At 37.7% G+C, this 20715-nt stretch overlaps 4 protein-coding genes across 4 annotated transcripts; 3 read left to right on the top strand and 1 right to left on the bottom strand.

Moving 5' to 3' along the window:
- The first annotated feature begins 1947 nt into the window (after nucleotides 1-1947).
- SIG4 (sigma factor 4) lies at nucleotides 1948-5979 on the top strand. Its single transcript, XM_068489075.2, has 5 exons — nucleotides 1948-2555; nucleotides 4064-4294; nucleotides 4370-4510; nucleotides 5274-5474; nucleotides 5618-5979. Exons 1-5 carry the CDS (start codon nucleotides 2103-2105, stop codon nucleotides 5894-5896), a joined length of 1305 nt encoding a protein of 434 aa, XP_068345176.1. The 5' UTR covers nucleotides 1948-2102; the 3' UTR covers nucleotides 5897-5979.
- A 600-nt stretch (nucleotides 5980-6579) lies between these two features.
- Nucleotides 6580-8980, bottom strand: LOC137748771 (uncharacterized). Its single transcript, XM_068488952.2, has 5 exons — nucleotides 8603-8980; nucleotides 7676-7753; nucleotides 7388-7487; nucleotides 7026-7168; nucleotides 6580-6876 (listed from the first exon to the last, which is right to left on the bottom strand). The coding sequence occupies exons 1-5, from the start codon at nucleotides 8912-8914 to the stop codon at nucleotides 6673-6675; spliced, it is 837 nt and encodes a 278-aa protein (XP_068345053.1). The 5' UTR covers nucleotides 8915-8980; the 3' UTR covers nucleotides 6580-6672.
- A 770-nt stretch (nucleotides 8981-9750) lies between these two features.
- LOC137746476 (receptor-like protein EIX2) lies at nucleotides 9751-12849 on the top strand. The gene has a single exon (XM_068486493.2). The coding sequence runs from the start codon at nucleotides 9793-9795 to the stop codon at nucleotides 12847-12849; it is 3057 nt and encodes a 1018-aa protein (XP_068342594.1). The 5' UTR covers nucleotides 9751-9792.
- Nucleotides 12850-15679: 2830 nt separating this feature from the next.
- On the top strand, nucleotides 15680-19717 carry LOC137746651 (cinnamoyl-CoA reductase CAD2). Its single transcript, XM_068486656.2, has 7 exons — nucleotides 15680-16001; nucleotides 16139-16279; nucleotides 16862-17031; nucleotides 17348-17539; nucleotides 18076-18238; nucleotides 18826-19012; nucleotides 19133-19717. The coding sequence occupies exons 1-7, from the start codon at nucleotides 15743-15745 to the stop codon at nucleotides 19269-19271; spliced, it is 1251 nt and encodes a 416-aa protein (XP_068342757.2). The 5' UTR covers nucleotides 15680-15742; the 3' UTR covers nucleotides 19272-19717.
- Nucleotides 19718-20715: the final 998 nt, after the last annotated feature.

The raw sequence follows: 20715 nt of genomic DNA, 5'->3' as shown, positions 1-20715 counted from the left end.
AAGCATGTTATCTCGTAAGACGTTTCATAAAACATAATCATCAAATCATGCTTTTCATGTATGCATTTATACTATCAAAATATGCATTTTTAGAAGGGGTCCACTCACAGTACTTCGCTGTCAAAAGCCACACCATCTAGCGAAAAAGGAAACGCCACAGATAATAGCCCATAAGCACATAAATGGTACATTTAGTCAAACTCTACTCAAACAACTGAATTTGGGAAAACGGACATCGGAAACGGGTTCAGGACGTCGAAATTAGCCTAGGAATGGTCCCGCACGAAAACCCAAAAAGTCAACGGTCAAAGTCAAAGTCAACGATGACCATTGACCGGGTCAACAATCAGACCGGGTCCGGGTCAGCAGGTCAAACGGGTCTGGGCTTGGATCCGGATTGGGTTAAAGGGTTTGGACTTGGGTTTGGGCCTAAAGGGTTTTAGGGTTAACGGGCCGGAGGCCCTAAAAGAAACGGCCCAAGGCCTTTAAAACAAAAATAAAAATAAAAATGTTGGGTTGGGCTGCCCAGGGTTTTGGGCTTGCAGGAAAGGCCCAAAGGCCTTGGGTGTTCGCTGGATTCCAAGGAAGGAGAAGGCCGGAAAACAGCCTGGAAGCCATGGGTGTCCGCCGGAAACTGGGTAAGATTCAAATGAGTATAACTTCTTCAATAATCAATGAAATTGGGTGAAAAAAAGAAAAGAAAAGTTGTAGTACTCAGCGAAACGAAGAGATTGATACCTTGCACGCCAGCCAACTAGTCGTGGTTTGGCTGGAAATTGCCTCGAAAGGGGCGGTGCTCGCCGGAAAATTGGGAAATGTCTCCGAGGTGGTTTCTTCGTGATTTGACGTCCAAAACACAACCACGGGGTTAGAAAAAAGCTATAGGTGTGGGCATGGGTGTGTGTGTGTGTTCTGCTCAAAGGGAGGGAGAGGAAGACAAAGAGAAAGAAAGAGAGAAGAGAGACTTTTAGAAGAAACAAAAGAAAGGAAACAGGAAAGGGAACCGGGAAACAAAACAGGGGGTGGGCCCCTTGGGCTCACCAATTAAGGCTCAAAAACAATTTAAAAATAGAAAGTATCCCCCAAACTTAGTGAAAATACAAAAATACCCATTTTCTTACGTAAATCCCGGGACAGGTTGTTACATCAAAACCCGAAGAAAATTCTACTATTGGTTGGTTTTTCACCAAGAAACTTCTATTGGTTCGTTGGTAGCTTGTGAGAAAAAGAACACAAGGTTTCAGAGTGAGAGAAACCGAGAGCGACAGAAGGCGAGTTCAAGAGAGAAGTGGAAAAGTCTAGAGGTTGTACACAAAGCAGACTTCTCGACGATGATAGACGCCTGGCTAGCATTGACAAACACGTAATTTCACCATACCAAGAGAAAAAAAAAAAAAAAAAAAAGAACAGAGTGGCTGAGAATATTTCCGCCATTTCACTGTTTATTAACAATGAAAAACAGTACTGAGAAACTGAGTTTTAGTATATGTATAATATGTGCTAGGCCTTTTCTTTTGAAAAAAAAAAATATATATATATATATATATATATATATCGGCTGACATTTCGATCTTTCCTAACCATCATTGCGTGATTTATCAACGCTAACGATTGAACCAAACGTGTCGAATAAAATATAGTTCAAAATTCGCCATCAACCACCACGCGTGGTAAGCCTACTATTACTCTAAAATAGAGTAAAAGGAAAACTAACGAAAAAGACTTGAAAACTTTGAGTTTTAATGAAAATGATAAAAATAAAGGGTAAAATGAATAGTATCAAGATTAGCTCTTTAGTATAAAAATATAATTTTTCGTTAAGATAAACAGTATCTAGAACTTTTCGTTAAAGTTTCTAAAAGAAAATCAAATAACATAAATAAACATAAATACAGAAAAAAAATAAAAGTTGGACATAATTTGAAACCGATGATCGAGATTGAATTCAATGATATCCACAGATAGCAAAAATTTAGCACCGGACGGACTCCTCTATCCTCTCTTGTCTGTCCGTTGGACTCACATGGCAAAACACACAAATATCTCTCCAGAAAGAAAAATCCACTGCTCACACTTCACTCCTTGTACTCTCTGTAATCTGTATGGCCATCACCAGCAGCATATGTTCATCACCAAACCAATCTCCAACTCTCCCAACACTTCCCCTCAAAACCCACCACCCTCTCCAACTGCACTTCCCTCCACTCTCTTCCTCTTCCTCCTCCAAATTTGGCGCCAGTTTGGTCTCCAATGACGCATTGGTAGTTGCAGATGCGGCCGAGGCGCTGGCGCTGGCCCGGGCTGCTGTAGAGGCCGCCAGAGATGCTGCAGCGGCGAGGGATGAGATTGTGAAGGCTTGGAGTTGTAGGGAGAGTGGGAATGGGAGTGGTGGGTTGGTGATGAGGAGGAAGAGGAGGAGGCAAAGGAGGAGAGGGTTGGAGGGTTTGGATGAGGAGAGGGAGAGGGGCGTTGGAGATGGAAAGTTGTCGTTTGGGTTAGTGAGATGTGGGCATCTGAGCTCAAAAGAAGAAGCAGAATGCTGTCTAAGTCTCAAGGTACTATAATTCTCCTTGATTCTTTGTATAGCAAATTTGTACTAGTATTCCGAGAATGGTTAGTTTTATACAAAAAAACGTTCATGCTCTGTTTCGATATGGGATTTGAAAGTTTGGTATTGCTGTGCTTTGAAAAAAAGCTACTTCTGCTGTGCTGTGAAATAAGCAGCTGTGAAATAAAGTAGCAGAGTGTTTGGTAAACTTTTTTGTAAAAGTGCTTTTGAAAAAAAAAAGCAGTATTATAGTATTTGGTAAACTTTTATATAAAACAGATGTGAAAAAAAGCCGGTTTTTCAAAGCTGGGTTTTGCAGCTTCTTGTTTTTGGCTTTTTTTCACCCAAAACTGTGAAAAAAAGCTGAAGCTGAATGTTTACCAAACACAAAAACAGCTCCCAGCTTTTTTTGATACCAGCTTTTTTCAGAATCACCTCAGTACCAAACCAGGCTTAAGTGGTATAGACTAAATTAGTTAAAAATGCACCGCAAAAAGATTTGGTGGATGATTTTGAAATGAGTAAATACAATGTGTTAAGGGGATTTGCAAATGGCTACTTGAATGGAGTCGTCATTTGTGAATCCTTGTTTGCGCATTTCAAATCCCTTCATCTAGTGTTTTGCGATTCGTTTGTAACTAATTTACCTCAAATGTTTGGTACTTGGAAATTCCTCATTCAAATATAGCTTACAACGCGCCCAATTAAAGAAAAAGCCCATGTGTCAGCCAGCTGCCATGTTCTAACTGATTCTTACAGCACGAGCTTCCGTTAGGGTCTCTCTTGTTGAAAAGTAGGGTGTTTTTTGAAGTATTGGACTTGAAGTGTTTTTCTCTAAGGTGTAAAGTAGTTATGTGCTTATATGTGAAAAGCCTAACTGCCATTTACTCTGTCGTATAAATAACTGATGGGTGTTCTTCTACTTCTCAATTTAGATTGCATATTGCGCATCATTATTTGTTCCGATTTGAGTTTGGAGAATGATTGGTTGGTTTCAATATTGGAGTTCATCAATTCTTTCCAAGTTCAAGAGCATTATTTAAGAAATGGAGTTTTGCTATGGGTTACATTTTGTAAATTCGTTTACTTGCTCGCCTTTCTTGCATCTCATCTTTGTATTATAAGAAATTCTCACCTCGAGGCATTCGTAGAACTGAACATATACTTTTTAATGTTAGATGACACTATAATGTTTCTTAAACTGTGCAGTTTGATGTTGTACATGATGATCACTACAGTTAGCAACATTCTCACTTCTAGTTTTAATTTTCTTCCTATCCACTGCTCCTTGTAAATGATGCAACTAACATGATTCAATTGGTGGCCGTTGCATAAACCTTATAAAAAGTTTTAAGTTTCTGCTAATCTTTATACTTCGGTTCACATGATTTTCCTTTCGTTTTCAAATGCAATTACTAGGAACAGCTTTAGTTGGAACCGTGTTTTGTTTTAGAACAGTTCTCAAATTACTTCTTGCAGAGTTTTCTAATCTGTGTATGGCCTTTAATGGCACAGGAGGGAGCAAGACTAGAATCACGAAGATTAAGAGTCGTAGAAGCTGAAGAGCAGGAGCCGACCTCAAAGCAGTTAGCCAAGGCAATGGGAATGAAGACGAGAAGTATAGATAAGGTGCTTTGTAAGAAAAGAGAGTCACAAGAAAGAATCATCAGGAGCTACCGGGGACTCATTGTCTCTGTTGCCAGCAGTTATCAAGGCAAAGGATTAAGCTTTCAAGACCTCATTCAGGTTCCTACACCTTTTTTACTCCTGTCCAACACTTTCCGTAAGTTGCTCCATGAAACTAAGTATCTATTTATGCAGGAAGGGAGCATTGGGCTACTTCGAGGGGCAGAGAAGTTTGATCATGAGCGAGGATGTAAGTTATCAACGTACGTCTACTGGTGGATCAGGCAAGCTATTATCAGAGCCCTAGACAAGAAGTCTAGAATAATCAGATTACCAGTGAGAAGCTAACCTAATTAACCATTGTTCTTAAACAGTTGGATTTAGTTCTTTTTGTTAGACACTGCTTCCGCTTTTTGACTGAGGTTGCCTAATCACTGAGCTACAGATTTTATGTTAGTGACGTAATTAATTAGTTATTTCTATGGGTCTCGGATTAGTGTTTGTTGGTTTTCTGATGCAAAGAGGAAGTTCGGGAATTCAAGTTTTGCACCACATTCACGACTAGGTTCAATGTCTCTTAATTGGAAATGGGGACTACTTCTTGAACGAAAACAGCACATTTCCTGTGTTGCATTTCAATGGAAAGTTCTAATGCTGGGGTAGGGTATAGTAAACCAGGTTATCTTGTCAGCCCAAAGTTTTCTCGAGAATTTGCGCCTTTGCTTCTAGCTTACTGTATATATCAGTTGGTGTGTCAAAACCATGGTACGTCTGAGAAGAAAAAATATTGATTGTTAAAGCAAATTTTATCAGCCGTGACTATAATTGTTAGCGTAATTTGTTTGAAATTTTTCCATCAAGATTTTTCTACTGTCAAAGATGAATTTTATTGAATATAGATGATGAGGTTAGCTTTCAGCTGGAGATGCTCTTTTGGCGTATAGATGGTGTTAAAACTTGTTTGAGATGATTTAGATAGTACATTTTTATCAAAATGAGTTCCTTTCCTTGCACATATTTTATACTACTCTTGAAAGATAACCTGGTAGAATTGCATTGATTGAAAGATTACAGAAGTATGGTTAGTTTATTTCTGCAGGTAAACGTGTGTGGTATGATGGCAAAAATCACAAAAGCTAAAAATACCTTCAACCAAAGAATACAGCGACTGCCTACATATGATGAAATTGCTCAAGAGGTCAATGTGCATGCTGCAACAGTAAAGCTTGTTTGCGAGAGGAGCAGACCGCCAATTTCATTGGATCAAGTGGTAACTGTTCGGGGTTGCTTGTCACTGCAGGTCTGTTTCTTGAATCTTATTTCCACTTTGGTGAATGTTTGCTTTGATGTCTATGCTCCATTAGCAGCTCAAACGATTGTGGAAAGTGTATCAGTTATGCTTCATTAGTTGATCTTAATTTATTAGTTTGCATTCTGCTGCAGGAGATCATGCAAGGGCCAGAGGAGATGATGCCAGAAAAGATGCTTACAAAACAGCTAATGAAGCAAGAGGTCGAGAAGCTTCTCAAGACGCTGAGCGATAGAGAAGCATATGTGTTGAGATTACACTTTGGGCTACACAGAGAGACCCCGAAGTCCTTTGAGGAGATAGGAAGACTGTTAAAGCTTTCGAGGGAGAGGGTTCGACAGATTAATGGCATTGCCTTATCAAAGTTAAAGCAGACTAGTACATTCAACAATCTAAAATTGTATATTGTATAGTTTTTTCGATGAACAAAATATTAAGATGGAGAAAGGTAAATAGCACAACGAGAAAAGAAGCGGTTGTATTTTTTGTTGCATCAGTAATTCTTTTCATAAACTCCCAGCGCGGTAACAATTCCACCAGATGTTGGTGTTACAAGCAACATCTAGCTATAAACTTTGAATATTTTTTGTTTTTTGAAGCAAAACCAAAACAGCCTTCTAGCTGGCTCACACGAGACACCCTCGTGTGTAAGGCCAGTTGAAAATCATGACTACATGCGTCGTTGGATATAGGAGAAGGTAAGAAGCAAGTGATGCTTTGCGAGCTGCCAGAGTTCATTTGCACTTTTGCAGTTTCGTAGTTTATCCATGGAACATATGCTCAACTTGGTATGGCATATTGTTGCAGAACCATCGCGGAGTCAAATGTTCGAAGTTACGAGTGAAGTTATACATTTGTACCGCACCAGATAAGTTATCGTCTAACACTGGAGAATATCTACTTAAATTCCACCAAGACATTTTGAGATAAATGGTTTAATTTTGGACAAATTGGTGGAACGTGAGTCTACCTTGCTGTTTTTCATGCTTAAAGATAACGGTAAGAACTAGGAAGTGTTATCTGATCTTCATAAGTTGCTTGCATCTAATGTGGAGTGTCAGGTGAGTAATAGCAGTCGAGATCAAAATAGCAGAACTTTGATTTCAATTTGGAAGACGTATATTCACTTGAAGCTGTAAGCTAAACGTTACGTTAAACCCTATACATAATGTGTTTGAAAGCCTTATCCTTACTTGTGTAGATTATGAAGGACGTACAGAGAAGCAGAAGACAGGAAAATACAGACAGAATAGCTCAATAGATCCAAACCGGTGGTTATCTGCACCATCTTGCTCCGCTCAAACATCTTTACCAGAAGAATCATGACAATTACGTGCCCCACTTTCGTCTTCAGTTCATCGAGTGAGCTAATTTTCATCCATTTAGGTCTCTCCTGAAAAACCAGCATCTAGTTAACTTGGCAGTGTTCAAAAAATAAAATAAGACAGATTAGTTCTGATGTAATAAGACTGTGTTAGCATCTCTTAATAATTTAATACCTCGGTGCAGGTTTAAGCCAATGCATACGGGAAGTAAAATTACCTTCATAGCAAACATCCCGAACAAAGAAGATCCCTTTAGAGCGCGATCATCAATGGAAGGTACATCATTAGGGACATTACTGATAAATAATCCGTAAAGTCCCATGCCAAATATTAACATGACAGTCCCAGCAAGGTAAACATCTGCATCATACGTCATTGCATCAACATACAGACTATAATAACAAAAATAAACATAGAAATATGGACATCATACGATGAGTTTTACCCTGTTAAGAAAGGAGTGACTTCTGCTGCTTACACAGAAGTCACGACATTTGACATGTATTTTGTAAGCATTTGAAAGCATATTCAAGAAACAGAACATAGAGCAATTCTAGAAAGAGGATTCTGAAATTATACCAATAGCTTCAACAAGTCGGAGAACCATACGTCCAGTGTGATTCCCTTTGACACAACTAGTCCAATAAACTTTATACGCATCCATTATATAAACACAACCCTGCAGATTCGAATGTAGTATGAGTATGTACGGATACAGTCATATATTATGTGCAGCACAGAGATTATAGTTGAAATCGCAATCAGAGCCTGAATTTATATTTTCATGGTCGAAGACCTCATAGAAAGAAAATATTTCTTCTCCTTAGTACTTAAGTAAGAATATAAAATATGATAGAGAGAAATTACATTGAGAAAGCACAACAGTGAACCAGCCAACGAACCTCCAACAGCAAATAGTGCCAAAAACCGGAAGTCAAATATTGTCTGTTCAACAATGGACACATAAAGAACGCTTAGAACATATTGTTATACGCAAAAAATTTCTAAACAGAAAGAAGAAACTGCACAACTTTCTTAATTATTGACAGCTGGTACCTATAACAAAAAACAGAACCGACCATGAGGTAAATGACATTTTGTTGTGTCCTAGCCATCCTTAGTTTAAGATAGGTTGTTTATACGCGCTAGACCGCTTACAGTATTTGTTAACACTCATGATGTCATTGCCATTGAATTCTTTTAAGCTTTGAAAGAGATTGCCTCCAAAGTGTTTGAACAAAACTACTACATTTGCATCAGTGGCTCTAACTTACTGATTCTTCTTATTGCTCAGCAGCAATCTGTCAATTATCAAAAAAATCACAACCAAGTCCTCCAAGCTATTCAAACCCCTCCCCTGTCATTTTAATTTTAATCGAAGTGCAAGAAATTCTTTAGAGAGTTGAACTCCAGCATTACATAAAAAACGTAACACAAGCTATGGCGGAACAAAGACACACAATAAAAAGCTACGGTCACCAAAATAAAGAAAAGGCCACATTACTAAATGGCCGTTTGATAATCATTTCGTTTTCAGTTTTCACTTGTTTTGAAAACTGAAAACGATATGGTATCAAACAGCCCTATGTTAAGAAGAGCCTCCTCTGCAACTAGAAGGGTTTTTCTTTTCTGTATTTTAAGAAGAGCCTCCTCTGCAACTAGAGGAAAATTCACTCTTTTAGTCACATCCAAATTCCAAAAGTTCCAATATTCCCATGGATCTCTGAACATTTATACCAAGTAATCATTACTAAGCAAGTGCAGTGACTGAAACACAAATTAAAATTCAGTTACCCTTTCTATGGAAGACTCAGCGGAACGGGCAAACCGAACAAAGGGGTTGCCGTTGGCAAGGGCGTAATTGAAGCCCACCGGCTCCGGGGGTCTTGACGACGCACCATTCAAGGGGTCTGGTGAAGTTTCGGAGGAGGAGGAGACTGCGGTTTGATTTGGGGCCGTTGATTTTGATTCCGGAGACGGTGGGGAGCTCAGAGAAGAAGCAGCGATGGAATGAGAGAAGCGCTTAGAGCTGTTCGACGGCCCGATGGGACGGATTGCCGCCGAGATGGAGAGGGTTGAGGTGGAGATAGAAGTGAAGAGAGCCATTATGGAGAGAGAGAGAGAGAGAGAGAGAGAGAGAGATTTTAGTTGGAGTGCTGAGAATTTTCTGTGACTTTAGTTGGCGGGTAGTAACGGTAATTTGGGAATGTAAGTGGCCTTCACGCGTGTTATGGGGTCGTGGGACTTTTGGGCTGATGCTGCATGGACGGCGGAGGGAAAACTGAAAAGTCGTCATCCGCACAACACAAAACGGGCCTTGTTGTTGGCCCGTGGTTAATTTTCACACGGAAATACTTTTTCGAACCAATTATAATTTTTTGTACAAATTTAAGTTAGGTTAGTTGGTCAAAGATAATGGGTTGTCGTCCCTTGCACCTTAGTTTAGTTGCCCTTCTTCGTAAAATAGATTAGTTTAGAATATCATTTTTCTCGAAAAATATACAGTTTTCTTATAGTTCATAATTTTCTTTTATTGAGTGTTATTTTTAACAAGCATGCATTGACTTGGTTAATTTCCAGGCAGGCCTGCATAATTTAATAGTCGGGAATGATGAGAAACTTGTTGCATCAAGCCAATACTAAGAGAAAACTGATTGGTCCAGAAAGAGTTCACCATTTTTTTTTTAATTTAAGGATAAGGACAGCGTTTAATATGTTCTAAGAATGTGATTATTATAAGGGCATACATTGATTTCTGGGGAACTGGTTTGGATTTTCCTTGCAGTTAAATTTTTTATGTTGAATTATTTTCTCTGGTCTTACCATGAACCTTCACTTTTCTTAACTCTTCTGAAGAAAGCGAAATTAGTTTTCTTTCTTCGCACGCAAGCGAAGATTATATATCAGAAACATCATCATTGTTCATGGTTCATAGTGTTTGGTTATTGAGAGTCTGAGACTTTGAGTTTACAGAATCATTCATAATGCTTCATGCACTCTTGCTGCTTCTCTTCTTCTTGATAAACCATTTTTCTTGTGGTGGTAATGCTCGTTTGATAGGTTGCCTAGAAAGCGAGAGAGAGGCTCTCATTGACTTCAAAAAGGGTCTTGAAGATCCTGAAAACCGGCTTTCATCATGGAAAGGAAGCAACTGCTGCGAATGGCGGGGGATACACTGTCATAATACAACTGGAGCTGTTCTAACAGTTGATCTCCATAACCCGCATCCGCAGGGTTCTCCAAGCAGGTACGGATTCTGGAACCTTAGTGGTGAAATTAGTCCATCGCTGAAAATGCTCGAGTCCTTGAAGCATTTAGACTTGAGCTTCAATACATTTAATGGAATTCCAATACCAGAATTTTTCGGATCCCTGAAGAATTTGCAGTATCTAAACCTGTCATATGCTGGGTTTAGTGGTAGAATTCTCCCAAATTTAGGGAACCTCTCTAGCTTGCAGTTTCTTGATGTGTCCTTTAATTTTATATCTGTTGATAACCTTGAATGGGTGACTGGTATGGTATCTATGGAGTATCTCAATATGAATGGAACTGATCTTTCAATGGTAGGACCGGACTGGATTCCAAAGCTTAATAAACTCTTCTTCTTAACTGAATTGCATATGTCGAGTTGTGGCTTATCCGGTTTTATTCCCTCTCTCACTGTAGTCAATTTCACTTCACTTTCTGTAGTCGAACTTGATATTAACAGCTTCAAGTCAGATATACCTAATTGGCTTGTCAATATCAGTAGTCTTGAAACTCTCAGTATGAGCAGCTGTGGCTTGCATGGAAGGATTCCGCTTGGTTTCGGGAAACTTTCGAGATTAAAGTCTATTGATCTTTCTGAGAATGAAAATCTAACGGCAAGTTGCTCTCAGCTTTTCAGAGCAGGATGGGAAAAGATAGAAGTTATTATTCTAGCTTCCAGTAAATTACATGGTAAACTTCCTGCTTCCATTGGCAACATGACAGCTCTCACTTATTTTGATCTTTTTAACAACAATGTGGAGGGTGGGATTCCAAGCTCTATAGGTGAACTTTGCAACCTCCAGTTTTTCCGCTTATCAGGCAATAACCTAACAGGAACTTTACCTGAAGTTCTGCGAATGCGGACCTGCAAAACTAGCAGTCCACTACCTAGCCTGCAGCACTTGGATTTGTCTATCAATCGATTGGTGGGTAAATTGCCAGAATGGTTAGGTCAGGTTGAGAATCTCATCGAGCTAAGTCTGTTCGGGAACTCCCTCTATGGTCCCATCCCTTCTACATTGGGATCATTAACGAATATTTCTGTGCTAAATCTTGGATATAATAAACTAAATGGGACTCTCCCAGATAGTTTAGGGAAACTTTCTGAGTTGTCTGTGTTGGATGTTTCTTCCAATCATTTGACAGGTGTTGTAACCGAAACACATTTTTCGCAGCTTAGTAAGTTGAAAATCTTGCTTTTGTCTTCCAACTCTTTAACATTAAACGTCAGTTCAAATTGGATCCCCCCTTTTCTAGTCCAAAAACTTGATCTAGGGTCATGCCATTTGGGTCCTTCGTTTCCTGCTTGGTTAAGATCCCAAAAGGAGGTCGACTTTCTAGATTTCTCAAATGCCAGCATTTCAGGTTCCATTCCAAACTGGTTTTGGGAAATCTCATCGAACCTCTCACTGTTAAATATCTCATTCAATCAGTTAGGAGGGCAGGTCCCAAATCCTTTTAATGCTGCTCGCTATGCAGATGTTGATTTGAGCTTCAACTTCTTTGAAGGACCGATTCCTTTTCCCATTGTTGATACCGAGTTACTAGATTTATCCAACAATGTATTTTCAGGTCATATCCCAAAGGCCATAGGGGAAACCATACCAAACATGATCATCCTCTCTCTTTCGGGAAACCAACTAACAGGTGAAATCCCTGCTTCTATAGGCGAAATTTTGCTTCTTGAAGTTATCAATTTTTCAAATAACAGATTAAATGGAAGCATTCCTCTTACCATAGCAAACTGTTCTTTTCTGAAGGTTTTAGACCTTAGCAAGAACAATCTATCTGGAAACATTCCATGCTCATTAGGTCAGCTAATTATGCTTCAACAAATGCACTTAAGCGACAACGAACTCTCTGGACAGCTCCCACAAGCCTTTCAGAATTTGTCAAGTTTGAAGACACTGGATATCGGAAACAACATGCTAACAGGAAGTATTCCACCATGGATCGGGAAAGGTTTTGAGTATTTGAGAATTTTGAGGTTAAGGTCAAATGCATTTTTCGGAGAACTTCCCATCATGCTATCAAATTTAAGTTCATTGCATGTCCTGGACCTTGCAGAAAATCAACTGAATGGAAGCATTCCAGCTAGTTTTGGAGATTTCAAAGCAATGGCGCAAGTAAAAAACACAAACCGTTATCTATTCGATGGGAAGTACCGTGAAGAAAGCTTGATTGTGAAATTAAAAGGCTCGTCTCGAAAATACACCAAGTTTCTCTTCCTTGTAATCAGCATAGACGTCTCTGGAAATCAATTGAGTGGACATATTCCCGAAGAAATAACTAATTTGGCTGGTTTGATTTCTCTGGATTTATCCAGAAACCACATAAGCGGTCACATTCTTGAAGGCATTTCAAAGTTGAACCAGTTAGAGTCACTTGATCTTTCAAGCAACAGGCTTACAGGTCCGATTCCTCAAAGTTTGTCCTTACTATCATTCCTGGGGTATCTGAATCTGTCAAACAATGACTTCACCGGTAGGATCCCATACACAGGGCAATTAACAACTTTCGATGCGCCAGCTTTTGCTGGAAATCCAGGCCTCTGTGGTGCTCCTTTTTTTGTAAGCTGCCCAGATGATGATCCGGATAAGGGAAAGACTCCGAAGGATGATGGTGATGGCAACGATTTCATCGACAAGTGGTTTTATTTGAGTGTCGGATTGGGATTTGCATCGGGTGTTCTGGTTCCTTTCTTTATTTTAGCTATCAGAAAATCTTGGAGCGATGCTTATTTTCGGTTTGCGGATCAAGTTTTAGAGAGAATATCAGAATGTCATTCCTGAGAATCAGAGGACCAGGTACGATCACTTGAGCTAAAAAAGCATTTTATATTTTGTAGTCTTATGTACTATAGTATCATCCATTACATTTTCGGTACTTAGAACTTTCAACCTTTCGGGTACCTAAATTTGTCAAACAATGAGCTTTCTGGTAAGGATCGTATATATGCAGCTCACTTGACAACTGTTAATGAATCCTCTTATGGTTGAAATCCAGGCCCTTGTGGTCCTCCTCCTGTCGCAAGCTGTCCAGGAGATCGTGACAACGAAAGGATTTTGGAGGACGATGGTGGTGACAACGACTTCATCGATAAGTGATATTATTTTAGTGTTGGACTGGCTTTGCAGCAAGCAGAAAGTCTTGGAGTGATGCATATTTCTCCTTCGTCGATAAGGTTTCAGAAAGAATGTGTCATGCTTGAGAAACAGGAGAGGAGTGCATCACAGGACCAGGCACTGTCAACTGTTGCAAATTTCTTTGTTAATGTGTGGTTTTTGTGATATTTTACTCTTTATGTACCATTTGAAGACTTTGGTGAATAATAGTGGATTGTCTATCAATATATTTTTCTTAGTATACATATTTATTTCAGAAATATACACTTTACAATTCAAACTTGCAAATCTAGACCAAGTTGATTAGAGTTGTGTGTTTTACTTTTTTAGCCCAAATTTGAACCATTTTCACGTAATTTAGATGAATTTCGTGTAAATTATTCTAACGTTTGTCCAAAAAAAGAAGAAGAGAGAACTCAATCAAGATATGAAGAATCTAACAACTTAAATAGTGTCGTAATCTCATAAAAAGGATGGAGCTAAACCATTTTAGTTCATCCACAGTTTGAAGTTTGAATTGAAGAATATGGATGTCATATATTTTTAACAAGTTATTTGTTGATCAAATACTTACACATAACTAATTGTAGTAAAAACAAATTGAAAATGTGATGAACCTAATGTTATAGACATAACATTCTTGCAATCGAACGCGCGGATCAATTTATCGTGAAGCTTTTTTTTCTTTTGACAAACTATATAGCTTTAGTGGGATAAATTGTTAGTTGTTAGGTGAAGGGGATCGGTGAGGATCGACCTTGCATAAGAGTGCAGATGTATGATTGCAGAAGATTTAAAAATTTCTATGTAACATTTAGGAACAAGAAAGTTCAATCGGATGACGAAAGACACGAGAGAGAACGCGAGCTGAGAGACGAGAGAGCAACACCATGGCTGGGAGGAAGCACTCATCAAGTTTTTAGATTTTAATTGCGCCCTTGTGCTTTTGTACGATAAAGAGAGAAACGAAAGTAAGTTTGGAATTTCATAAAATTCATTTAAAGGGCAGTGGCACTGTTCACCTTGTTTTGGGGGAAAAAAGCAAAATTTTTAAAGTTTGTTTTTACTTCTTTAGCATTTTGGTCTTTTTCATTTAAAATTATGTAAAAGTTACTTATAGATGTTTACCAAATTACATTTTAGGTCTATATTTTTTTGATAACCACATTTTTTTTTTTTTAAATTTTAGTTGTACCAAACTGGTACTTAGCATTATTGCAAACCATGACTTCCTGGTGTTTACTAATACATAGTAACAAAACCAAAAAGTATATGTTTTTTTGTCAGATAGATAAAAAAGTATGCATTACGGTACATAATCTAAACCGAAAAGATAAAGAATTATCTAATATCTGCAAAATCATAAAGTAGATTGATTAGCATTGGTTGATCTATTTTCAATTATTTTTTCTACCTATTATTGCCTTTCAACCTATTTATGACTTCTCCAGTTCAAAATTAATGAAAAATTAAGGCAGTTATGCTAATTTATATAAAATTACATTAATAAAATTCTTTTTTGTTTTAATTAAAAGAGGGTGAAAAAACATATTTGTCTTCTATCACAAAAAAAAAAAAAAAAAAAAAAAAAAAAAAAACTAAAGACAATAACGTAATTTCAAAGATCAAAATTTTGCTTTTTTTTTTTTTTTTTTTTACCTCACCTACGTGTAAGTTATCATCTCTAATTTAAAAAATAAATATAAAAATAAAAAACAACCTCTCTCCCTCTCCCGTCACTCTCTTCCTCTCTCCTTCAATTTTAACAACCAAAATAAAAAATTTCACACACTTTGTGTGTGAGTATGTACTAGGGTAAACTATAGAAAGCGGAATTTGAACATTTTACATCAAAGGTGAAACAAGATTTTCCATCACGTGCAAAATAAAACATTCCGCCCACTCACTTAAACACAAAAAGAGCTAAGTCATTTTCTTTAGAGCAAGTCCACCCCTAAAAATGCGCTGCCACCCAACTCATTTAATCCACTCAAATGAATAGTAATTGACTAGCTAAATGTATCTTCATCTCTAAAAATTGCGCTAGCACCTAGCTCATTAAAATATTATTAATTTTTTTACAAAATAATAAAAAAATTTAGTTTTAATTTCGGATAGGATTTTTAACCAATCTTGTTACGCCACGTGTCATTATCCGAAAATACTATTTTGTGGATATATTTACGATAAGATTTTTAATCAATCCCGATGTTCCACATGTCACTATCGGTTTACAATAATTTAGTGAAGATTTCAATAAGATTTTCAACCAATCTTGTCACGCCACATGTCATTATCCGAAAGTACTATTTTTTGAATAGATTTTCGATAAGATTTTATATTAATCCCGACGCGCTACGTGTCACTATCTGTTTACAATAATTTAGTCAAGATTTTGATAAGATTTTCAAACCATCACGTAATGCCATGTGGCATTATCTAGAACCTCATCCTTTTTTTTTTATCTATATAAACCCTACATCCATCATAATTTATTCACCAAACTCAATCCTTTAGCTCATAATTCTTCTTCATCGTTTTTAAATCTTGAGTTCTTCCAATGTCTTCTTCAAGGAGATTGTATGAAATCAATGAGCAACAGAAAAAATTGTTGGCGCAACAAAAAAAATTGTTGGCGCAACAGGAAGAATTCTTCAATCTCGAGGAAGGTGGAGATGAGGCTTTCGCAATGGAAGAGGATGAGGATGATGAACATAAAAGGCAGAGAGCGTCACATTTTCATTGTGTCATGAAAATTGTGGGTCAGATATCCAAACCCAGACGTACCGTAAACATAAATAGAAAGAGAGAAAGAAGAGGTAAAAATTTATTGGAATATTATTTTATCCCCAACAGTATATGCTTTTACAAACAATTGGTTGGACAGTTAGGGTGGACTAGTTCAGTAAAATTACCAGAAAACGATCATTCCGTATAAGATTATCTTTTTACACAGAAGAGGAGAGAGAGAGGATGAGTGACACCAGAGCAACAAAGGTGGTGAGTGTAACGGGAGCGTCCGGTTACATAGCATCATGGCTGGTGAAGTTGTTGCTGCAGCGTGGGTATACGGTCAAAGCCTCAGTTCGCGACCCAAGTCAGTCATCACTCACCGCTCTTACTTCACTTCTTCAATTGGTTAATTTCTCTTTAATTGCAAAATACTTATTTATTTGATAGTTTTAATCCCCACTTCTTCGTTTTCTTTTCGATTAATTTGATTATTTAATTCTTCTTTTCTGGAAAAATGTATGAGGCTTGATGTGTGATTGAACTAATCTGTGTTTTGGGTTTGTGTATTTTGCTAATTTTCTTTTGAATATTTTCGTTAAAGTTCGTAAATTCCTAGAAATTTTGTGTGTGTTGCTGAGGTTAATTAATTTGATCAGTATGGTTTTGTGTGATTTAGGAATTTAGGACCTTGGTAAGTTGATTACTTGACCAGGTTGATCCAGTTTAAGGACTTAAACTAAGTATTGATAGTGTCAAACTAACCCTCAAGACTAGATCAATAACTGGTTTCTTCATCATAGAAGGAAGAAACTTGAGCGCTTTGCGACGATCCATAGATGTAAACTGGTAAATTTGGTGATTACAAAAAGGTAGTGGATTGGGAGTGTTGAAATGGGCATCAAATGATTCATTTGTTAAGTTATAGTTTTTATGGTTTATACCGCAGATGATAAGAAGAAAACAGCACACTTGCTTGCGCTAGATGGAGCTAAGGAGAGGCTTCAACTATTCAAAGCAGACCTACTGGAAGAGGGCTCTTTTGATTCCCTAGTTGAGGGCTGTGAAGGTGTTTTTCATACAGCTTCTCCGTTTTATCACAATGTCAGCGACCCACAGGTACATCCTGTGTCACTTTAATTGCTCCATTGCGTAACCATCAGTCGTGATATGTCTGCATATGATTTACCAATTATGTTGCATTCTTGCTGCATTTACTGAAAGTTTATGATGCCTTGATGTTCTATTCCATGCTTTTTCTTCTGGAAGTATCTCTTTCATGGATTCATTAGTATAAAATTATTGCCTTCAAAGTTCATTTGATGATGCTAAAAGGTCGCTGGATTCTAACTACATTCTTTTTAATTATACCTTGTCTGCAAATTCTTAAATTAAGACACGATAAGCTGCTGGTTTTAATGTTTTCTTGTGTCAGGCGGAACTTATTGACCCTGCTTTGAAGGGAACTCTTAATGTCCTTAGATCGTGCGCCAAGGTTCCGTCTATCAAAAGGGTGGTAATAACGTCCTCCATGGCAGCAGTTGCATTTAATGGAAAACCTCTTGCTCCTGATGTAGTAGTTGATGAATCTTGGTTTTCAGATGTAGCTGTTTGTGAAAAATCAAAGGTTTGTGCACTTCTCATTCTAATTTTATGACAAAAAATTTCTCATTTATAGTTTCTCTGTGAACATTACTACGAAGACTTAACCGGTTAACATAATAGAACATCATACGATATTAATTTGCACTTGACATCCAGTCTTGTTCATACATATCTCTACCAACTCTATTTTTTTATGCGTGTTCACCTTTATCTGTTTTTTTTTCCTGTTCTTATAGTTATTCACACCTGCAGGAATCACTTTCAGCTTATCATGCTTCACCTAAGATGCCTTAGTTGTGTATTTCACCTTCTAATATGAGAACCTTTTAGGGTTCTTTAGCCTGTTATGTCATATTTGGATGTAAATTGAAAGGAATAATTATTTGTTGTGAGACGATTGATGCTCATATTGAGACGATTGATGCTCATATTTTTGTTGGCTCTCGTCTGGTTGTTAGCATATCTCACATAAAGGATTAATTTTTCTTGTGGAAGAGTTAAATATTTCATCCTTTAAATGCATGTTCATTTTGTTTACTAAGACTTTTCCTTCATCAGCTTTGGTATATGATTTCAAAGACGTTGGCTGAGGAAGCTGCTTGGAAGTTTGCGAAAGAGAATGGAATCGACATCGTTACAATAAATCCAGGATTGGTGACTGGTCCTCTCTTACAGCCAACTCTGAACACAAGCGTGGAACCTGTTCTGAAACTCGTCAATGGTACTCCTGAGCCAGTATCTATAAAATTTCATTACTCATTAATATATTGCATGATTTTATCAAGTAATCATTCCTACTGGAGAACCTTGAGGGCAGGATCTAGTACGTAAGAGAAGCTGCATAGTACACAGATTACACTTTTTCGACTAAACCTTCAGTGCAGAACACTCTCCTCATTGGGATATATGAAATATCATGAGTTTAGAGATTTACTCTTTCTACTTGAACTTCTGCATTCTGTACAGACGAGTGGACTTTAAATCCGTGCCTCCAATTGCTAATAGTTATGGAATTATGTTCCTTAGATAAGCACTGATCCTTAAGCACATCTTGGATAATGGTTTGGGGGCATCATGGTCAACATGTAACTACTACGTTGACATGTCACTTCACACGGGTAATGTATTCCTTAGTATATATGAGATATAGACCATGGTGAATTGGTTTCTTGTAAAAGAGAGGGTGTCATGGAGGTGTATTTACTATTGAGTGATCATAAACTAAAAGGTCATGTTTGGATCTCATGCTTTCTGCGAAACCGTACAATCTGCTAAGAAATTCTCATTGCTGATATTTAATTGATGCAGGAGCTGAAAGATTTCCAAATACAACTTATAGATGGGTTGATGTTAGAGATGTTGCTACTGCTCATATTCTCGCCCTTGAGAATGCTTCAGCAAGTGGGAGATATTGTCTAGTTGGAAGAGTAATACACTGTTCTGACACCGTGAATATTCTGCGGGATCTCTTCCCTGCTCTCAAGCTTCCAGAGGAGTAAGTTGCTATGCTAATACTGTCCATATTCTTCGTAGTTGCTAATTTGTGTGACGGATAATTTGGACTGGAGATGTAAAGTCTGGGATTAAAAAACTAACGTCTCTGTGTTCTTCACAGATGTGCAGATGACAAACCATTGACACCAACTTACCAGGTATCCAATGAAAGAGCCCAAAGTTTGGGAGTTAAGTTTACTCCTCTGGAGGTGACTTTGAAGGATACCGTGGAAAGTTTGAAGGAGAAGAACTTCTTCTGATCATGGATCACATTGGACTTATCGTTGCAACATCAAATCCCGTTTTATCAACTACGTAAGAATACGTTACAGAAAATAATGGACGCTTCACAAAACTCTTGCACGAGACCCCTTTCTATTAAGTTTGATTGTACTTTGGAATTTGTTTCAACTGCGTTTTAGTTACCGCGAAACTTGAAGTTCCAACTTTGTATTGGATCCTAAACAGTCCGACATCCCAAGTCGAAAAGGTATACGTAGAATCCCAACTCAACCACTCTGAGTTGGAAGACAATACAGGGACTCGAAGCAATCCAAGTGCGGCAACGTTTGGCCTGGGCTGTCTTCGACTCTTAACTTATTTGCACATCAACAAATGTTGGTGAGAAAAATTGAAGAGTTTGTCAAACTCTAATGTAACAGGTGTGTTGGGAAATTACTTTAAATTCAAAACATTTCCACATAAACTAGTCAATTCATAAATATATATGCAGAAACAAACGCTCCCAGACACATTAGTTTTTCCATTATCGCATTAGTTTTTGTATAAGCTGGTGTCTAACGTCGTCAACTTCTTTGTAGCCGGCACGGCGGCATTGACTTGGTGTCCAAGCTTGTCTGCTCCTTGGCTCAAGTTGTCCGAATATGCTTATCTATATAAAGTAGAAACCGAATTTTAATGTTTTAAAATGGAGTAGGATTCTCTTCCTTCCAAATTTCTCTTATCTTTCTCTTATTTAAATGGTTACGATTAATCCTCGTTAACGTCTCGTTTTGAATTTTTTATATGGGGAAAAAGATAAAAAAGACCTGTGAGCGTAGGGAAGGGGAGGGAGGGAGATAGTAATAGTAGGGAAGAAAATTCTACTCCTTTTAAAATTGCAAATTGTGTAAGTTTTGTTGTTTTCATAATGTAATTTAACGAAAATAAAGAAGGATTAGACAATAAGGTTATATGGCTCATTTGGAAGTGCTTTAATATAACAAATAGCTTTTATGGAAGTATGTTTAGAACCAATCCTTAGTAATAGAAAAGAACTTGAAGTGCGTCCTGCAATAAGCATTTCAAGTGGTTTTGGAAACACAAAAACACCTTCACCAAAAGCGTTTTCAATCAATTTAAAAGCATTTCCAAATGAATCCATAATATACTACTACAACCTATATGTATATTTTATATTTTCTGCTTATGTTTTCAATTGCGTTTGAGTTACTGCGAGCTTTTAACTTGGTAGTGGCATCCCGAACATAGCGGCACCTCAGGTCCAAAATCTATGGTTGGTTTTGACTCATGGCTTGGTAAGATTGAGCAAAATTTTGGTGCGTCAACAAGCAGTATTATTAACGACTTAAATAAGTATTGGATAGCGATTTGAAGTCAGTTAAATAATGAAAAATTCAAAATTGTCCTTAAATTGCTTACGAAATCAAACGCAACTGAGAACGAGGAGAAGAGGGGCTGGTA

The sequence above is a fragment of the Pyrus communis genome, chromosome 2 (genome assembly GCF_041283825.1).
Source record: "Pyrus communis isolate YQ-2024b chromosome 2, ASM4128382v1, whole genome shotgun sequence".
Taxonomy (NCBI): domain Eukaryota; kingdom Viridiplantae; phylum Streptophyta; class Magnoliopsida; order Rosales; family Rosaceae; genus Pyrus; species Pyrus communis.
The sequence above is the reverse complement of the archived record's forward strand: the minus strand, read 5'-3'. Positions and strand labels throughout refer to the sequence as shown.